Here is a 20,477-nt window from a genome sequence, read left to right on the forward strand (position 1 = left end):
AAATTTGCAAAATAGCAATAACAAATTTACAAATGTACAAAAAAGAGCAGCAGGACAATCCATCTTGTAGGCTGTGAGACTAAATGGCAATGAGGCTAGAGGCTGTGGAGTGGTTGTGGGGCATGAACACTGTCAATTATTAATTAATTAATTAAATTGTAACCACTTCTATACCTAGTCCCTAGGAAGTATTGTATCAAATGTGAGGTCAAGGCAGAGGCTGTCTTTTGCCACCGTTTCCTCTTCCATCTGAGCCTCTGTAAAACTATAGGGTCTAATTGCAAATGGAATCAAAATCCCATAGAATATCACAGTGCTTTGGAGAGGCTGAACTTCCCAATTTAATTCCAAAGCAGTTGAATCTGTGTTGGCCAAGACACCTCTGTTTTACATCCAGTGCCCTGCGGAAGTAACAGGACAGTGAAGTGAAATGTTTTCTTCTTTTGGCTCTACACTCCAAAAGTTTGGATTTTAAATCAAACAGTTACTATGAGGTTAAGAAAGAGATTCTCTATTTTATTTGATGGCATTTGTGTACAAATAAAACTTAAAAAAAAAAAAATAAAAAAAATGCTTCACTGTTCCATTACTTACACAGAGTGTTACTATATGACTTCAGCTTCTTTGAAGAGCAGATGTTTTCATGTGATTCCTGGGGACTTATACGTATAGTGTAAACAGGGTCATAAATGTGCAATCTGGTGTTGGTTACATACAGTATAGTCATTGATTCTTGAAGAATACAACTTATAGATGCCTCAAGAACTTAGGACATTCCCCATCTGAGCCCGAAATACAAGCTTGTTTTACTCCATAGTTTGTAAACAAGGTCATTGTAAAGGAACACTGTACAGCTCACTATATAGTAATAACCGGAGTGTGTAGACAACCCCCTATTTCCATCCCGATCCTCACTCCCTAAAGGTCCATTCCGCTTTTTACCGGCAGCAGCTCCGCAATCAGCTGTCAGACTGTGGTTAGCTCGTTATGCTAGCTAGCCGCCGCGCTCTCCGCCTCCATCTGCAGTCGCACCGACATCGTTCATTGCAGGCGACCGAACAACGTCTGGAGACGCCAGAAGAGCAGCCACGTCCGACCCTGCAGCAGTGAGTCCCCTGCGGTAGTGAGACCCTGCAGCAGTGAGTCCCCTGCGGTAGTGAGACCCTGCAGCAGTGAGTCCCCTGCGGTAGTGAGACCCTGCAGCAGTGCCATGTCGTCGTGGGTCAAAGCCCCGGGCAGCAGGCGGGCTCAGTCCAACCCGAACGGCGGGTAAGTGTGTCGGCGTGCAGAGATGCAGCTAATGGTTGACAAAGGAGACGCGCTAGCATGCTGCCTCCGCCGGAGGCCCTCCGCCATGCTGCTGTCTGAATGCGTGTCTGCTGTCTGTTGTCTGAATGCGTGTCTGCTGTCTGTTGTCTGAATGCGTGTCTGTTGTCTGAATGCGTGTCTGCTGTCTGTTGTCTGAATGCGTGTCTGTTGTCTGAATGCGTGTCTGCTGTCTGTTGTCTGGATGCGTGTCTGGTGTCTGTTGTCTGGATGCGTGTTCCTTCTCAGCGGCAGCGTTAGCTGGCTAACCGTCTCGTTTCAGCGGTGTTCCTCTCCGGTCTTTCCGGAGACAAGCGCCGTACCCGGTGAGAGAGGAGCGGGCAGACGACCACAACAAGGACGCGGAGAGGTATCCTAGCTCCTTCCTAGCTCCTTCCTAGCTCCTTCTTAGCTCCTTCCTAGCTCCTAGCCGTTAACTGACGCCGGGTGATCCTCCGTCGTGTTTACATTTCAACTCCAGTCCTGGGGGGTGTGGGTATGGGGGGTATGGGGGGTATGGGTGTGGGTATGGGGGGTATGGGTGGGGTGGGTGTGGGTATGGGGGGTATGGGTGGGGTGGGTGGGTGGGTGGGTGGGGGGATTTTTGCGATCTCCGCTCGAATAGAAATGTGCAAACCCGGGGAATACTAGGAGACTGGAGTTGGTTTGTCACACGAATTTGCTGATAAATTGAACATTGGAGTAAGGTATGGAAGGTATGGAAGGTATGGAAGGTACGGAAGTCACAACCCGCAGAATGTAGCTAAACATAACGGGAGACCAGGGTTGCCAGGTCTGGCTACATTTTCCAGCCCAATGGCCACTCAAAACCCGCCCAAAAAGCCTGAAAAACTTTCGCACCAAGAGAGGAGTTGCCACATTTATCCATGTGTCTCATCATGACAATCTAAATACAGCTGGTAAAATTGCTTTATCTTATTTTCTGCATTTGTCCCTTTGTTATTTGTTCATCACACCAATTTTTTTTAAAATCTGAACTGATTGATAGTGAATAGTTAAGAATTAAGATTTTTTTTTTTTTTTTTTTTTTTTTATTGAAATGGTGTTGCACAATGTTAAAATAATCTTACTGTTAATTGGAGTATAACAATCTAAAAGCCTAAACGGTTAGCATTTTTTTTGTTCATTTAAATAATTCATGGCTTGGGCGTGATCAGGGTCAAACAAGGTCTTGAGGGAAAGGTTTGTAGCTAACGCTTTTAGGTTGGCTGTTCTCACCCCCCCCCCCCAACCCCGCCCCAGACTCCAATCCAATAGGACACAAATATTGACTGTGTGTGTTGGTGCGTCTGGTTGACCGAGGCGCCTGCTAGATTGTAGCGCAGGTTTGGATGAGTGGGGATTGATATACTGACAGACGCTCTCGTGATCAGAGCTGTTTATCGGGTCCAGGCGGGTGCACTCGGGTAAATCAGCTGTAGGCCTTGTGTCATTTACCTGAGACACGATCATTTCATGCCTTCACTCGCACTAACCACTACGTTATTCTCCCGTCAAAAGCCACCAGAATTGCTTGTTTAAGAGGTGGTGGGCGACAATGAGGTGGTGGGCAACAATGAGGTGGTGGGCGACAATGAGGTGGTGGGCGACAATGAGGTGGTGGGCAACAATGAGGTGGTGGGCAACAATGAGGTGGTGGGCAACAATGAGGTGGTGGGCGACAATGAGGTGGTGGGCGACAATGAGGTGGTGGGCAACAATGAGGTGGTGGGCAACAAGGTTACTGAGAAACGAGGTCTTGATGAATGAGTCAAACGAGGTCATGAGGGAGAAGTTTGTAGCTTGTGCTGTTAGTTTTTTGTCCTCACTTGTGAGCTTCCAGAGCTCTTTCAACACCCCCCCCCCCCCTCCGGCTCCCCTCCCCTTCCTTCCCCTCCCCACTCGCTCAGCAACAACTGCCACACAATTTGTAACAGCAGGTGTGAAAAATGGCGAATGTCTCTAGTTTTGTTTACATTCTGCAGTTTGTGACGTACAGACTTTCATGGCGTATTGTTGAAGAGTTGAGGTTCCCACCTCATCCACATTCTCTGGGTCATTTTCAGCAGAAATCTAACTTTATTGATATCCTACCTTTTTAGACAGGCTTGACAGCTGTATTTGATAGAATCCCTTGTATAGTTTATTTTATAGTACATCGATAGTTTATGAAACAGTCGCTCCGCAGTTCGACATGCTCCGACCGAACGTGCGACCTCTGACCTGCCCGACACGTGACCGCTTCCTCAAATACCCGATGTAAACCAGTTACGCTACCGAAAACCAACCGTTTACCCCCTCACCACGGTTACAGATTGTATTGATGTTGGTAAAGATGAGTGTTGACTGGATCCTGGATCCTGATCTGTAATGCTGATCTGTAACTCTTTCAGTTATGAGGAGTTGGTCCAGCAACATGACTACGCTGGCGACATGGACTACGAAGGAGCCTATCAGCATCAGCATCCACAAGCCGGTGAGGTTACATGTCCCTGGGTCACCTGTTCAGCAGAGGATAGGACGTTATTATTATTATTATTATTATTATAATAGAATTTAATGCACGCTGCTCACTGGCGAAAGGAAAACATCTCCAGCTAACTCCATGTTCCCCTACGACCCTCCGCTCCATCAGATAAAACGTCGCACATCGTTGCGTCCCGCCGAACAATCGCACCGTCAACAAAACAACTGTGGTTTTTGTAGTTTTTTGAATGATCCCTTCCTTCCCCTCCGCCAGCCTCTCCCACGGTGTTCAGCCCGGCGGACAAGCACAGCGTCCTCTACCAGAGGTTCTACAGGCAGGTCCAGGAGGAGAGGCGGCCCGCCGACTGTGTGGTGCTCTCTGTGAACAACCAATGCCCGTGAGTACAGTCAGGCTGCCTCTCCTACAGGCCCAGCCAGGGGGAGAGGCTGGCGGAGGTAGGAGTCAGAGGATTCCTCCTCCAGTTTCTACCTCCGCCAGCCTCTCCTGAAGCCGTTGGTCAGTTTTGTTGTTGGTAAAACCTGGGATGTCGACAGCTTATGATGGTGTGTGAATGTGAGTTGATACTCCAGCTATTATTATTATTATTATTATTATTATTATATGATTGTGAGTTGATACTCCAGCTCCGTTTCTGAGGTCTGCTGCTGGTTGTTCTACAGGAACGTCCACTCTTTGACAGAGCACGGCTAGTGTGGTCCTCTGTGGCTCAGTTGGTAGAGCACGGCGCTAACAACGCTTAGGTTGTGGGTTTGATTCCTGCTGGGACCATATATACTGAAATGTATGAACTCACTGGAATGTAAGTTGCTTTGGATAAAAGCGTCAGCTAAATGGCGTATATATATATATATATAGTGGGTTTCACTTCTTTACCGAGGCTACTCCTAAAGAACACAACACAACACCACTCCTCCTTCCTCCACAGGCTCCATACTAGTGTTGTCTTGTTCCTAAAATGGCTGATGTATCAGTCGTCATGTACTTGGAATCAAAATGTCTGTCCACGTTCTTCAAATGGAGAGAACAAAACTATCGGAAAAGCACATTGTTGACACTAGAAGTCTAGTTTCGGCCACTTGTATCCAACCACAACCTAGCGCTGGACTGTACAGCGCTCCGGAGAGCCCAGTGCCACTTAAATGATCGGGTGAATACCATAGGCCTGTGTTTTTGTAATCGTTTCAGGCGCCTGTTGCCTGATGGGCCTTAGAGTGTAACCTCCACGCACTACAGACCGTAAACACCTGATGGGACAACATCATAACACAAACTATCATATTAATAATAGTCATATGAAAATGAAGCTATCTTACCTGATATAATCTGATTCAACATTGTGCTTTCTGGGGTGAACACCCGTTCCTGCTGTTTGTCTATGCCAGTGTCTCACTGACTGACTGGTCATCTGGTTTCTGTCGCAATCGATGCAAATACCGGTTTGTATACCGTCTGGCCTGTGCTGCAGGTGGTATACTTAAAAAGGACATTTTACTCTTTTGTAAAATAACTCTTATTATTTTTTTCAAGTCAAAACGGTCTAATGAAGATAAGTTCCCGTCCTAAGGCCTCCGCTGTACAGCTGAGAGCTTTAACTCCGCAAAGATGGACAATGTCTTTTACCAGCCTCCCACTGTACATATCCAGATAATATTGAACACTGATTTAATGATTTAGCTGATGCATAATGTCAAACTCCCAGAACACACAGCTCACCTGAGCTCCACTGACAACACAACAGACCTATTCTCAGGTGTCTGTGACACAACAGACCTATTCTCAGGTGTCTGTGACACAACATGAAGTGTAACAACGTTACATTTCCTAACATCAACATTCCAAACGGACCCCAAAGACCAACGCCGGCAGAAACGGAGAGAGACATGGGTCCCGTTGTTGTGAACAGTTGTATGTCTTCTCCCAATATCTAAAACATAGTCACATGTCACCCCTCGCAGATGTTCTCACCCAAGTCTAAAAACCTGTTGAGCGGAGACGACACACACACACACACACACACACACACACACGTATAGATATATGGACACAAAAGCAGCCGGTGGAGGTAGAATTGTAAGGGGGAAATCGGAGGACGGGCTCATTGTAATGCATGGAACGGAATAAGGAATGTTTGATACCACTCCTCATTACATTCCACGTATTACAATGAGCCCGTCCTCCGATTTCCACCTCCACCAGCCTCCCCTGGTCCCAGCCTACAGCTCTGTGGCTCTTCAGGAACGGGGCTCCTTTCCATCCTGAAGTTATCTTCAGTGCATTCCCTTCCCTTCCCTCGAGGGGGGAGTCCCCGTTTTACCCGGATGTAAGATGGCGGCGAACGGCCGGGCGATTCCATTCTGTTGTTACCAAGGGAACGGGGAATTCTACCCTCTCCATTATCCCCTTCACCGAGTCAAACATCCCTTCGCAACGAAAGGTATCCCACAATTCATTGGAATTCTCCCTCCCACGAGCTCAATGAAATCCAGATGTCTGTCGACGCGGTGTACACATGCAGGTAGCTAGCAATATCCACAGTTAAAATGGACGTCTTTGCAATTTGTGTAGTTAAGAAACATATATAATATTATATATATTATTATATTATAGAAACGTATACAGTTATAGCTTTGTATGGGAAGGGAATGGGCGGTTTTTTTATAGTACATCGATAGTTTATGAAACAGACGTCAAGTTGTTGCAAACAGTCGCCCCGCAGTTTGACATGCTCCGCCCGAGCCTCGAACCTGCGACCTCTGACCTGCCCGACACACGTGACCGCGTCCAAACCATCACTCGATGGCTCACTCGATAGGAGGGAGTGAGGGAAGGGGGTGGAGCCCAGGGGTGAGGGAAGGGGGTGGAGCCCAGGGGTGAGGGAAGGGGGTGGAGCCCAGGAGTGAGGGAAGGGGGTGGAGCCCAGGGGTGAGGGAAGGGGGTGGAGCCCAGGGGTGAGGGAAGGGGGTGGAGCCCAGGGGTGAGGGAAGGGGGTGGAGCCCAGGGGTGAGGGAAGGGGGTGGAGCCCAGGGGTGAGCGTCAGTGTTCTCGCCAACATGCCGTCTGTATTCTGAGGAAAAGGACTAAATCTCTTCACATGTTACCCTGAAGAACTGGATGAGTAAAACCGGGTTTTAAACATTGAAGTGCTCAGCGTGTGAATACCGCCCCTGTTCTCCACAACTTAATAGTAATAATAAACGTACACCACCTGTCAACAGTGTTATAACCACAGTGTTATAACCATACATAGCGCCGGACTGCACCTCTGACTGTAATTCGTCACCTCGTCATATGAGGTTTCTGTTACTCTTTAAGTTGCTCTATACCTGTGTAATAGCATTGTTATTACACTGTCGTAACATGTTAATAAGTAGTAGGGGTTGGCCGTTCCGTTTGCCGTGGTAAAACGGGTGAGTCTATTCTGTTGGTAAAGATAAGCCTATTCCAGTTGTTTATTCAAACCGCTCGCCTCAATTGCTATGTAATTACAATGTAATTACCCCAATACAGTGTAGCGTGTTCAGGAGAGGCTGGTGGGGGTAGAAATCGGAGGATGGGCTCCCTGTAATACATGGATCGGGAATAACTATTGAATCATTACAATGAGCCTCTGATTCCACCTCCACCAGCCTCCCCAACGAGCCGTCCTCTGATTCCACCTCCACCAGCCTCCCCAACGAGCCCGTCCTCTGATTCCACCTCCACCAGCCTCCCCAACGAGCCCGTCCTCTGATTCCACCTCCACCAGCCTCCCCAACGAGCCCGTCCTCTGATTCCACCTCCACCAGCCTCCCCAACGAGCCCGTCCTCTGATTCCACCTCCACCAGCCTCCCCAACGAGCCCGTCCTCTGATTCCACCTCCACCAGCCTCCCCAACGAGCCCGTCCTCTGATTCCACCTCCACCAGCCTCCCCAACGAGCCCGTCCTCTGATTCCACCTCCACCAGCCTCCCCAACGAGCCCGTCCTCTGATTCCACCTCCACCAGCCTCCCCAACGAGCAAAAGTAGAGGAGAGACTTGATGTAAAGTGTTGCCACATTTTCTAAAATGTGGGATATTGTAGCCCAGGGTACCTTGGCTTTCACTGATCTCAAAACCCACACCTGAGCAGATTCTGGCACCGGGGGGGGGGCTTCGGAACACCAAGACCATCACGGCTCTTGATGGTAGCAGTGCAACCGAGCCTCCGGGTCTGTGGCCTGTGTGGCCTCCATATAAACATGGTGCATTGACCCCTGGGGCCGCAGGCACAAGGCCTTTCAGAGCCGGAGTGCTTATCTAGGATCAGGTTAATTCCATCGTTCCATGTGATGTTATTGATTAGGATGTAGAAGACTCAGCTGATCCCGGATCAGCTCTCCTCCCTCTGAGGGGCCGTGGGAGTCTGGCCCCAGGTGTCCTTGTGACACACTACTACAGCTTGTTGCTGCCGACGCGGTGTCTCTCACACACACACACACACACACACACACACACACACACACACGCCATGCCTGCACGCCTCTCTGACCGACCCAGTCCCAAACCTGCCCCTACACCCTACGCCCAGGGGAGGCTGGTGGAGGCAGAAATTGGAGGACGGACAGACTCATTGCAATGCATAGAATGGAATGAGAAACGGTACGTGTTTGATACCATTCCCTCATTTCATTCCATGCATTACAAAGAGCCCGTCCTCCGATTTCTACCTCACCCTGGCCTCCCCTGCCTACACCCTACATTCTTGCGGAGGTCTCAGAGGATTAGATGGGTATAAACAGAGTGTTGGGGGGGGGGGGGTCCACACGGCCTTCTGATGGCTCCGTTAAATGTTTTGCTGCCCTGAGTTACACCTATCCAACCCTCTCTGATCCAGGTAGGCCCAGTTCCCCGGACAGAGGTCAAACCTAAATCACAGGACACAGGTCAAACCTAAATCATAATACCAATAGTTAATAAAGAAGACACTTTTTAGTTTACGATCAGGCTTAACCAGGCTGTGTCTGGGAAACCAGTGCCTAGAGGAATGTAGGGGGGTTAGGGGCTAGGCATGGCTTTGGGAGTTGGGGGGGTATCTGGGAGCAGGGGGCGTATACCTGTCAGTATACCTGTGTCCCCCCCCCCCCCACACACACACACACACACACACACACACCTCTCTGACGTGACCCGGAGTGCCGAGGTCAGTAACCCAGATGTCCTCTTCTTCTCCTCCTCCTCCTCCTCCTCCTCCTAAAGGGATTACCCCAAGTCAATAGGCCAGTGTTTGCGGGAGCGCAGCCTGTCGGTGGAGATGCTGTACCTGCAGGCCGAGGCGGGCCTGACCCGGGCGCTCCAGGACGTCCGCTCCGACGGCTCGCCCTTATGTATTCTCGTGGAGCAGACTAACGTAGCGCTCTCCTCGTGCACCGTAATCATATTTTCAGAGTCCCTCAAAAGTAAGTCGTAAAATCCCCCCCACCCCACACACACACACACACACACACACAAACCTGTCAAACTTCCTAACATTACAACAACCCCCCCCCTCCTCCCTTTAAAGCCTGTCTATAATGTCATGCAGTTCCAGTCTTAACGTGGTATCTTTAAAAGTAGTGTTGAACCTGAACCCCCCCTCAGGTCAACCCCCCCCCCCAGGCAGACATGGTGTGGTCCTACCCCGGACGCCACACACCACGTGGTCTAATGTTCACCTTTACACTCCCTCATCATCATCGTCATCTTCAGTGTCTCACATGCTCACACACACAAGCTCTCACACGCTCTCTCACACACACCCCACACACACACACACACACACGCTCTCTCACACACACACACACTCTCACACACACACACAATTTAATGGTAATCCTATTGTTGTATTGTACACAAAATATTCGTTGATGTTTCGAAATAATTTCCCCAAACACAGACACACAGTAAAGATCAAAACAAACCAGACAGATGATGATGATGATGATGCTGATAACCTAATTTTTAGATGTCATTATTCAGATGTGTAGACGATGCTGTTCCATCACTGTGCTGCTTGCTTGTCTATTAGTCCAAAAAATGGTAACACCTTTTTTCAGATCTGCATTTAAACTGCTTTAAAACTCCTGGGAGAGGACGTTGTCAACGTTTGGAAACTGTCAGCAAATCAGGAATATGACCCATCAATAGCGTTTCATCTGTCAATAATAACACATGATAACAACAAACTCTGACGATTTTAGGAGCTGTTTTTTAAAGGTCCAGTATGTAGATTTGAGCTTTAAAATAGTGTTCAATGGCTTTGATGAATCTAGCGATGGGGGAAAGAGATCGCATGTTGAACGTTGTTGAGCGCCGGTCACTGTTTCTGTTCTGACGAAGCTTTCCTAAATCTGGTGGTGAGGTCAGACACTGGCCTTAACCTACCACTTTTACCTCCTCCTGTTTGTTTACAAGAATAAGCACATATTTAACCACTATTAGGAAACGTGGCATATTTACGCTTTACAATTTTCAGTGTGGCCACCAGAGGGCAGCGCAAAACTACATGCTTCACTTTTAAGCAGATCTCCAGGGGGTGTTACTTCAATATAACTGTTCTGTTGCATCATCTGTTCATCATATTAAGTTTTATTTCACTCATATAATATTTAAGTATATAACGTATTACATAGCAGATACAACATGACATCAAATGACCTTGGGGGTTGAATAGTTTTGTGATGGACATGGTTAGTCTACCTTAAATTAAGATAACTTTGAGGAAATGTCAAATGCAAAATCCATCACAATGTAGTAAGTATACTTACTAACAGATTTACCACAAACCAAATGTATGAATCCTATATCACACACAACTTTTATCCCTTCAAACGTTTACCAAATATATATATGTGTGTATATACATACAATACATGGCCAAAAGTATGTGGACACCCGAACATCACACCCATATGTGCTTGTTGAACATCTCATTCCAAAACCATGGGCGTTAATATGGAGTTGGTTCCCCCTTTGTTGCTACAACAGCCTCCACTCCTCTGGGAAGGCTTTCCACTAGGTTTTGGAACATGGCTGCAGTGATTCACTCCCATTCATCCACAAGAGCATTAGTGAGGTCGGGCCCTGATGATGGGCGAGAAGGCCTGGCTCGCAGTCGGCTTTTCAAATCATCCCAAAGGTGTTAGATGGGGTTGAGGTCAGGGCTCTGTGCAGGCCAGGCAAGTTCTTCTACACCAAACTCGGCAAACCATGTCATTATGGACCTGGCTTTGTGCACGGAGGCATTGTCATGCTGAAACCAGAAAGGGCCTTCCCCAAACTGTTGCCACAAAGTTGGAAGCGTACAATTCTGTAGAATGTCATTGTATGCTATAGCATTAAGATTTCCCTTCACTGGAACTAAGGGGCCCAAACCATGAAAATCCTTTAGTTGGCCCGACACATTCGGGCAGGTAGCGTTCTCCTGGCGTCCGCCAAACCCAGATCCGTCTGTCAGACTGCCAGATAGCGAAGCGTGATTCATCGCTCCAGGGAACGTTTTTCCGCGGCTCCAGAGCCCGATGGTGGTGCGCTTTACACCACTCCAGCCGACGCCTGGCATTGCTATGGCGATGCCAGGCTCGTGTGCGGCTGCTTGCCATGGAAACCCGTTTCAGGAAGCTCCCGACGAACGGTTCTGGTGCTGACGTTGCTTCCAGAGGCAGTTTGGAACTCGGTAGAGAGCGTTCCAACCGAGGACGGACGCTCCGCGGCTGAGCCGGTGTTGCTCCGAGACATTTCCACTTCGCAATAACAGCTTACAGTTGCCCCGGGGGAAACTCTAGCAGGGCAGACATTTGACAAACTGCCTTGTTGGAAAGGTGGCGTCCTATGACAGCCATGTTGAAAGTCACTGAGCTCCTCAGTTGGACCCGTCCTGCCAGTGTTGGTCTATGGAGGTTGGACCCGTCCTGCCGCCAGTGTTGGTCTATGGAGGTTGGACCCGTCCTGCCAGTGTTGGTCTATGGAGGTTGGACCCGTCCTGCCAGTGTTGTGTGTGGCTGAAGCAGCTGTAACCCTCTAGTTAGAAGGGGTGTCCACATGGTTTTGGCTATGTAGTGTATATACATACATGCACAATCAATATAAAAACCTGTTTTAATGCTGTAGAATGAATTAAGAACACACTCAATTTAATTAGCTACAAATGTTCTGTAATATGAGCAGTACTGAACGTGTTTTCCACACTCAGACATCCTATGCCTTCCACTTTGATGAAGCCTCAATAAAACAAGAATATAATGATACAACTCATTAATATGCAACACTAACGTTAATAATACAAAATAAAACATCCCCCACACAACCTAAATACAAACAAAACCACCCACCAAAACAACACACACACACGTCAAAACAACGTCCTCACTCAATCCCAAAGTAAAAACCCCCATATAAAAACAAACTGGCGTGAACGAAACGGGACACAGATCACAACCCCCCCCCCCCAAACCCGATTACACTGTATAACCTTTCACCTTTGACCTCCTCCCCCTTCCCCTCACCCCCCCACCAGTCCACCGCAACATGCCCAAGGACCAGGCCATGGACTTTGTGCTGGCGGAGTACAGGCGTGGGCTGGGGGAGCGCGGGGGGGGGGCCGCCGGGGGGGGGGCCGGGGCAGGGGCCGGGGCAGCAGAAGGACCCGGGGGAGGTGGCGGCGCGGGCCTCGGACCTGCTGGATGACTACCTGGAGAGGGAGAAGCTGGAGAGACACGCTGTACCCTCAGACACCCGCCAGCTGCTCCTGCTGCTGGCCCAGGGCCTCCACCTCTACCCCGGAGAGGTGGCCAGCCTGGCAGACTACCTCCGCACCCGCCAGGACCACCTGCAAGGTGGACACACACACACACACACACATACTCTCACGCATCCACATATTTTATATATATATTATTCACACGTGCATATATACTCACACATACGCATACACACATGTATATATCTACACACACACACACAAACGCGCACACACGCCCATACACACCTACACAAACACACCACCACACTCACACGCCCAACAACTAGAAACACACACACACACCACCACTCCCACACACCCATATACAACTAGAAACACACACACACACACACACACACCCATTAGAAACACACACACACACACACCCATTAGAAACACACACACAGGAAAGTCTCGTCTCTAGATGTTGTGTCTGTTCTCAGCTAGGTCCTCTGAGGCAGACGAAGGCCCTCGCCCAGAGAGGAGGAAGATGTTGCCTCCCGGTCTGGGGAAGCCCCCTCCCCTGCTGCCCACCCCCTCAGGAGACCTCCCTCACCCTGGGATGGGAGACCACCCCACACCCCCCCTCCTGACACCCCCTGGTGAGTCATCAGCCTCTCTCTCTCTCTCACTCACACACACACACACACACACACACACACACTATCTCTCTCTCTCTCTCTCTCTCCTGTGATGTGTCTCCTACCCAGGCTCCTACCCCAAGACGAAGCCCCCTCCCCTGCTCTCCATGCACCGTGGCCAGGGCCCCCCCCACGGCCCCCCAGGCCCCCCCCACGGCCCCCGTGGCCCCCCACCTCCGCGGGGCCCCCCCTCTACACACGGCCCCCACGGCCCCCTGCCTAGAGGACCCCCCCACCACCACGGCCACCCGCCCCCCCATGGCCCCCTCCACCATGGCCCCAGGGGGGCCCCCCCCTCCCTGAAGAGTCTTCACATGGGGCCCCTGCTGCCCTGCCCTGGTGAGTACCACCTACCTCCCCTAATCCCTACCCTCATCCCTACCTCCCCTAATCCCTACCTCCCCCTAATCCCTACCCTCATCCCTACCCCCCCCTAATCCCTACCTCCCCCTAATCCCTACCCTAATCCCTACCTCCCCCTAATCCCTACCCTCATCCCTACCTCCCCTAATCCCTACCTCCCCCTAATCCCTACCTCCCCCTAATCCCTACCTCCCCCTCATCCCTACCTCCCCTAATCCCTACCTCCCCCTAATCCCTACCTCCCCCTAATCCCTACCCTCATCCCTACCTCCCCTAATCCCTACCTCCCCCTAATCCCTACCCTCATCCCTACCTCCCCTAATCCCTACCCTCATCCCTACCTACCCTCATCCCTACCTCCCCCTAATCCCTACCCTCATCCCTACCCCCCCCTAATCCCTACCTCCCCCTAATCCCTACCCTAATCCCTACCCCCCCCTAATCCCTACCCTCATCCCTACCTCTCTAATCTAACCGTAGTTCTGCGCTCTCTCCTCTCTGCTCAGGTGCCCCCCGACGTTGAGAGAAGACCCCCCCCTCCCCACAGGAGAGCCATCTGAACACATCACAGCTACTGAAGAGGATGGTGAAGATCAGCCTGTGGAGGTGTGTCTCCTACAGCTCTCTCAGGACCCCACGATCTACTGCCCCGGCCCCGGACGGACCCATCACCCTGACCTCCTGTTCCCTGCAGTGACCCTCGTTCCTGGTCCTGGAGTGAGGAGAGCCCCAGCGGGTCCAGGTGTCTGTCCCAGCCTAGGGCCATCACACCTGATTAGTTTAACCACCTGATCTTCAAAACCGTGATGAGCTGAATCAGGTGTGTCAGTGCTGAGCTGGAGCAAAAGCCTGCAGCTCTCCAGGACCAGGAGTGAGGATCGCTGCTCTGGACCCTGCATCTATCCTGTCCCCTCAGAGCCTCAGAAGTACCTAGGGCCTAGGAGCTAGGGCTTAGGAGCTAGGGCTTAGGAGCTAGGGCTTTAGGAGCTAGGGCTTTAGGAGCTGGGGTTTAGGAGCTGGGGTTTAGGAGCTAGGACTTAGGAGCTAGGGGTTTAGGAGCTGGGGTTTAGGAGCTGGGGTTTAGGAGCTAGGGCTTAGGAGCTAGGGGTTTAGGAGCTAGTGCTTAAGAACTAGCGTTTAGGAGCTAGGGCTTAGGAGCTAGTGCTTAGGAGCTAGGGTTTAGGAGCTAGTGCTTAAGAACTAGCGTTTAGGAGCTAGGGCTTAGGAGCTAGTGCTTAAGAACTAGCGTTTAGGAGCTAGGGCTTAGGAGCTAGTGCTTAGGAGCGAGGGGTTTAGGAGCTGGGGGACTCGTCACCCTCTTCCCTGCTGTAGATAAACAGGATCTTTATCTGTAGCTTAGCAACCTGACATGTTTTAATGTTTATCTTATTGTTTGCTCTGTGTGACAGTTGGGAGTTCATGGCTCACGTTTAATGAAGAGTGTTTTGACCTTTGACCCACATCAGTGGTCAGGGGCCAAGTCAGTGCAACCTGCTAGAGATGTTTATTTTTGAATATGTTATGCAATTCCATATTATTTGTTTTTGTACATTTGTGTTTGGTTATGTTTTTGGAGATGTTGTTTTCTAATGGAGGTATGCTCTGACAGATGTCATGTTGAAAATGAATAAACAAAGTTCATGAACATCCAATCAGGCTGTCTCTCATTGATCATGGCAGCTTCCAGTCCATCTCTCTCCTATTCTGTCTCTCTGTAGTTCAATGAGCTTTACTGGCATGAGACATCTTACATTACATGAGACATCTTACATTACATGAGACATCTTACATTATATGAGACATCTTACATTACATGAGACATCTTACATTACATGAGACATCTTACATTATATGAGACATCTTACATTACATGAGACATCTGACATTACATGAGACATCTGACATTACATGAGACATCTTACATTACATGAGACATCTGACATTACACGAGACATCTTACATTACATGAGACATCTTACATGAGACATCTTACATTACATGAGACATCTTACATTACCAAAGCAAACATATAAGAACGTATTAAATAGTAGATGACAGAACATAAATTAATCTCCTGTTTAGTGTCTGTCAGTCTATCAGGGGTACTAACAGTCTATCAGGGGTAGACTAACAGTCTATCAGGGGTACTAACAGTCTATCAGGGGTACTAACCGTCTATCAGGGGTACTAACAGTCTATCAGGAGTAGACTAACAGTCTATCAGGGGTAGACTAACAGTCTATCAGGGGTACTAACAGTCTATCAGGAGTAGACTAACAGTCTATCAGGGGTACTAACAGTCTATCAGGGGTACTAACAGTCTATCAGGGGTACTAACAGTATATCAGGGGTACTAACAGTCTATCAGGGGTAGACTAACAGTCTATCAGGGGTACTAACAGTCTATCAGGGGTAGACTAACAGTCTATCAGGGGTACTAACAGTCTATCAGGGGTAGACTAACAGTCTATCAGGGGTACTAACAGTCTATCAGGGGTAGACTAACAGTCTATCAGGGGTACTAACAGTCTATCAGGGGTACTAACAGTCTATCAGGGGTACTAACAGTCTATCAGGAGTACTAACAGTCTATCAGGGGTAGACTAACAGTCTATCAGGGGTACTAACAGTCTATCAGGGGTACTAACAGTCTATCAGGGGTAGACTAACAGTCTATCAGGAGTAGACTAACAGTCTATCAGGGGTACTAACAGTCTATCAGGAGTACTAACAGTCTATCAGGAGTAGACTAACAGTCTATCAGGGGTAGACTAACAGTCTATCAGGGGTACTAACAGTCTATCAGGGGTACCAACAGTCTATCAGGAGTAGACTAACAGTATATCAGGGGTAGACTAACAGTCTATCAGGAGTAGACTAACAGTCTATCAGGGGTACTAACAGTCTATCAAGAGTAGACTAACAGTCTATCAGGGGTACTAACAGTCTATCAGGGGTAGACTAACAGTCTATCAGGGGTAGACTAACAGTCTATCAGGAGTAGACTAACAGTCTATCAGGAGTAGACTAACAGTCTATCAGGGGTAGTACTAAGCATGACAGTTCAAGCAGAAGTTTTTGACTATGTTGAGATGAATATGCTTCCATCCATTTTCGATGCTCTCTGGCTGGATTGGGAGTTTCGATAGAGCTGGAGGTCTGTTTTTCATCAGAGGTACAGCTGAGACGACACTGGAAGAAGAGGCTTGTGGTATTTAAGGTTGAGAACTTCCTGGTGGGTCCAGTGTGCTTCCATTCAGGTCCTTTAGGATTACCAGCTCTAAGGGAGTTTCCCAGCTTCTAAAGGAAATTGACACTCCTCAAACCTTCACTATGTCAAACTATCCACCATCCTCTTGAAATTCCACAGTGAATATGTGTCTCATTGACTTTTACAATAGAGGAGGGCGTATAGTTTGATGTAGGGAAGGTTTGAGCAGTGTCCGTTTCATAATTTCCTTTAGAAGTTGGAAAACTCCTGTATGACGTTATAGGCCCTATGAGGTTATAGAGGCCCTATGAGGTTACATAGAGACCCTATGAGGTTATAGATGCCCTATGAGGTTATAGAGGCCCTATGAGGTTATAGAGGCCCTATGTGGTTACATAGAGGCCCTATGAGGTTACATAGAGACCCTATGAGGTTATAGAGGCCCTATGAGGTTACATAGAGGCCCTATGAGGTTACCTAGAGGCCCTATGAGGTTACATAGAGGCCCTATGAGGTTATAGAGGCCCTATGAGGTTATAGAGGCCCTATGAGGTTACCTAGAGGCCCTATGAGGTTACATAGAGACCCTATGAGGTTATAGAGGCCCTATGAGGTTACATAGAGGCCCTATGAGGTTACATAGAGACCCTATGAGGTTATAGAGGCCCTATGAGGTTATAGAGGCCCTATGAGGTTACCTAGAGGCCCTATGAGGTTATAGAGGCCCTATGAGGTTACCTAGAGGCCCTATGAGGTTATAGAGGCCCTATGAGGTTACATAGAGGCCCTATGAGGTTATAGAGGCCCTATGAGGTCACATAGAGGCCCTATGAGGTTACCTAGAGGCCCTATGAGGTTACATAGAGACCCTATGAGGTTACCTAGAGGCCCTATGAGGTTACATAGAGGCCCTATGAGGTTACATAGAGACCCTATGAGGTTATAGAGGCCCTATGAGGTTACATAGAGGCCCTATGAGGTTACCTAGAGGCCCTACATATCACTCTCTCTCTCAATCTCTCTCTCTCTCTCGTTCGCTCGTTCTCTATCGCCCTCTCCCTCTCTCTCCCTCCCTCCCCCCTCCTCTCTCTCCCTCTCTCCCTCTCTCTCTCCCTCTCTCTCCCTCCCTCCCTCCCCCCTCCTCTCTCTCCCTCTCTCTCCCTCTCTCTCTCTCTCTCTCTCTCTCTCTCTGTCTCTCTCCCTCCCTCCCCCCTCCTCCCTCTCCCTCTCTCTCTCTCCCTCTCTCTCCCTCCCTCCCTCCCCCCTCCTCTCTCTCTCTCCCTCTCTCTCCCTCCCTCCCCCCTCCTCCCTCTCCCTCTCTCTCCCTCCCTCCCTCCCCCCTCCTCCCTCTCTCTCTCTCTCTCTCCCTCCCTCCCCCCTCCTTCCTCTCCCTCTCTCTCCCTCCCTCCCCCCCTCCCCCCTCCTCTCTCTCTCTCCCTCTCTTCACCATTTGAGTAGTTCGTTACCAGTTTTGCCTTTGCAGGGCAGAAACGAGCAGGTTCCATTTTGACCACTAGATGGAGCTGCAGATCCACCTATCGTTTCATCTATGAGACGGCTTCTGCACCAGCGTTATCAAATATATCTAGTCTTCTGCAGAACAACACAATAAAGTGAATTTCCGTGAATAAGAAGTCCCAATTGATATGTTTTTCATTTTAGTTTCTGCCACTGGCTCATACCGTTGTTTTACATAAAGATTACTTCCTGTAATTAGCTTTCGGGATCAATTTCAACCAATGAAACACTTATTGAGAAAAAACATGAAAAATCTGGGTTTATGAGAATGTGCTGATGCAACAGATAAAGTTACCAGACGTTTTTTTATTTTATTTATTTAAATAAAATCAATTCCCTCTTCAGTTCATTTTCCATCCAACTCATCTGGTTCTGTGGTACCGAAGTTCTGGATGAACATTTGAGAGCTTGTGAGTTTCTCTCCTGGGACTCTCATTAGAACTCTGCTGCTGTTGTCGGAAATGCACAATATTCAATAGAAAACGTTACGTTTTCAGTAGAGACGGTCGCTCTGTTTAAAGTTGGAATGTAATAACTTCCACGGTGGAAAGAGGAGAGAGGGTGTCTGATCGAACCCCTGTCGTGATTGCTACATTCATGAGAGGCCGAAGTCTGCTCTACGTCATGATGTGTGTGTGAACCAGGGGAGGCTGGTGGAGGTAGAAATTGGAGGACGGGCTCATTGTAATGCATGGAACGGACGAGAAATGGTATCAAACGAAATGAGGAATGTGTGTGTATTACCAGGCATCAGTGATTGTGTGTGTGTGTGTGTGTGTGTGTGTGTGTGTGTGTGTGTGTGTGTGTGTCCGGGCATGTTCCCTAGCTGTGTGTCTCCTACTCCTGATCACAGTGGTTGCTATCAGCTTGCAGGGGAATGGATGACTGTTTCTGCTCCCTCTCTCCAGCTGAGAAACACTGATTGGAGCTTTGTGGAAGGAAGGAAAGGCAGACAGACAGAGAGACAGACAGACAGAGAGATAGACAGACAGTTAATCAGACAGACAGACAGAGAGACAGACAGATAGACAGACAGTTAGTCAAACAGACAGACAGACAGAGAGACAGACAGACAGATAATCAGACAGACAGACAGACAGACAGAGACAGACAGATAATCAGACAGACAGACACAAAGACAGACAGATAATCAGACAGACAGACAGACAGACAGACACAAGCACTGCTAGATAATCAGACAGACAGACAGACAGGCAGACAGACAGACAGACAGACAGACAGACAGACAAACAGACACAAGGACAGCTAGATAATCATGATAATCTGTCTGTCTGTCTGCCTGCCTGTCCTGTCTGTCTGTCTGTCCGTCTGTCCGTCAGCCTGTCTGTCTCACTGAAGAACCTGGCAGAGCAACACTGGAGATCATCTTGAGAGAACTTTTTTAAGATGCACAGAACATCTCTCTCCCCTCCCTCCCCCTCCCTCCCCTCCCTCTCTCTCTCCCCCTCTCCCCCCTCCCCTCCCTCCCTCCCCTCCCTCCTCCCCTCCCTCCCTCTCTCCAGCTGTCAGTTTCCTCCCTCTCTACTGGATATCAATCAGAATGTATCACTTCTCTATTCCGGGAGACATTGTGTCAGAATTCACAGGATCTTACGTCTTCTAATGGCAACTGAGTTGTCGTTACCTTAACCCCCCTCTGAGCACGCCTGTGTTCTCCTGTGAAAGAATGTGTGTGTGTGTGTGTGTGTGTGTGTGAGTGTGTATGTGTGTGTGCGCTTCTATGAGTAAGATCTTCATTAAGATCTCCCCGCCCCCCCCCCCCCCCCCCCCCGGCCAGGTAAGCCAAACATGTTGATAATTAGACCCACGTTATGGGAGGTGACATCACAACAATTAACACTCCAATGGGTGGAGGGGTGGGTAGGGGTGTGTGTGGGGGGTGGGGGGTGGGTAGGAGTGTGGGTTGGGGGGGGGGGTGGTTAGGGGTGTGTGTGTGTGTGGGGGGGGGGGGGGGGCGCAGTGGGGGGTTTGGGAATATGTGGCTTTGTGTGTCGGTAGTGAGAGAAACCCCCCCCCCCCCCCCCTCCCCATCCACACACACACACACACCACACACACACACACACACACACACATACACACGTCATTTAAATGACAGAGTCTCTGAACAGACCTCCCTGTTCTTCTGAAACACCCTACATGATGCATTTCCAAGTACAAAACAGAGAAAATACATCAAGTTATCTTGAATTAA

General features: G+C 49.1%; 1 protein-coding gene across 1 annotated transcript; it reads left to right on the plus strand.

Moving 5' to 3' along the window:
- The first annotated feature begins 1,096 nt into the window (after positions 1–1,096).
- LOC310802619 (uncharacterized protein) lies at positions 1,097–15,191 on the plus strand. Its single transcript, XM_083667089.1, is given in 10 exon segments — positions 1,097–1,269; positions 1,589–1,675; positions 3,699–3,781; positions 4,046–4,169; positions 9,010–9,209; positions 12,305–12,411; positions 12,413–12,623; positions 12,973–13,131; positions 13,240–13,509; positions 14,040–15,191. Coding segments are annotated over 10 exon segments (1,317 nt in total). The 5' UTR covers positions 1,097–1,210; the 3' UTR covers positions 14,057–15,191.
- The last annotated feature ends 5,286 nt before the right edge of the window (positions 15,192–20,477 follow it).

The sequence above is a fragment of the Argentina silus genome (genome assembly GCF_951799395.1).
Source record: "Argentina silus genome assembly, chromosome: 3".
NCBI lineage: Eukaryota > Metazoa > Chordata > Actinopteri > Argentiniformes > Argentinidae > Argentina > Argentina silus.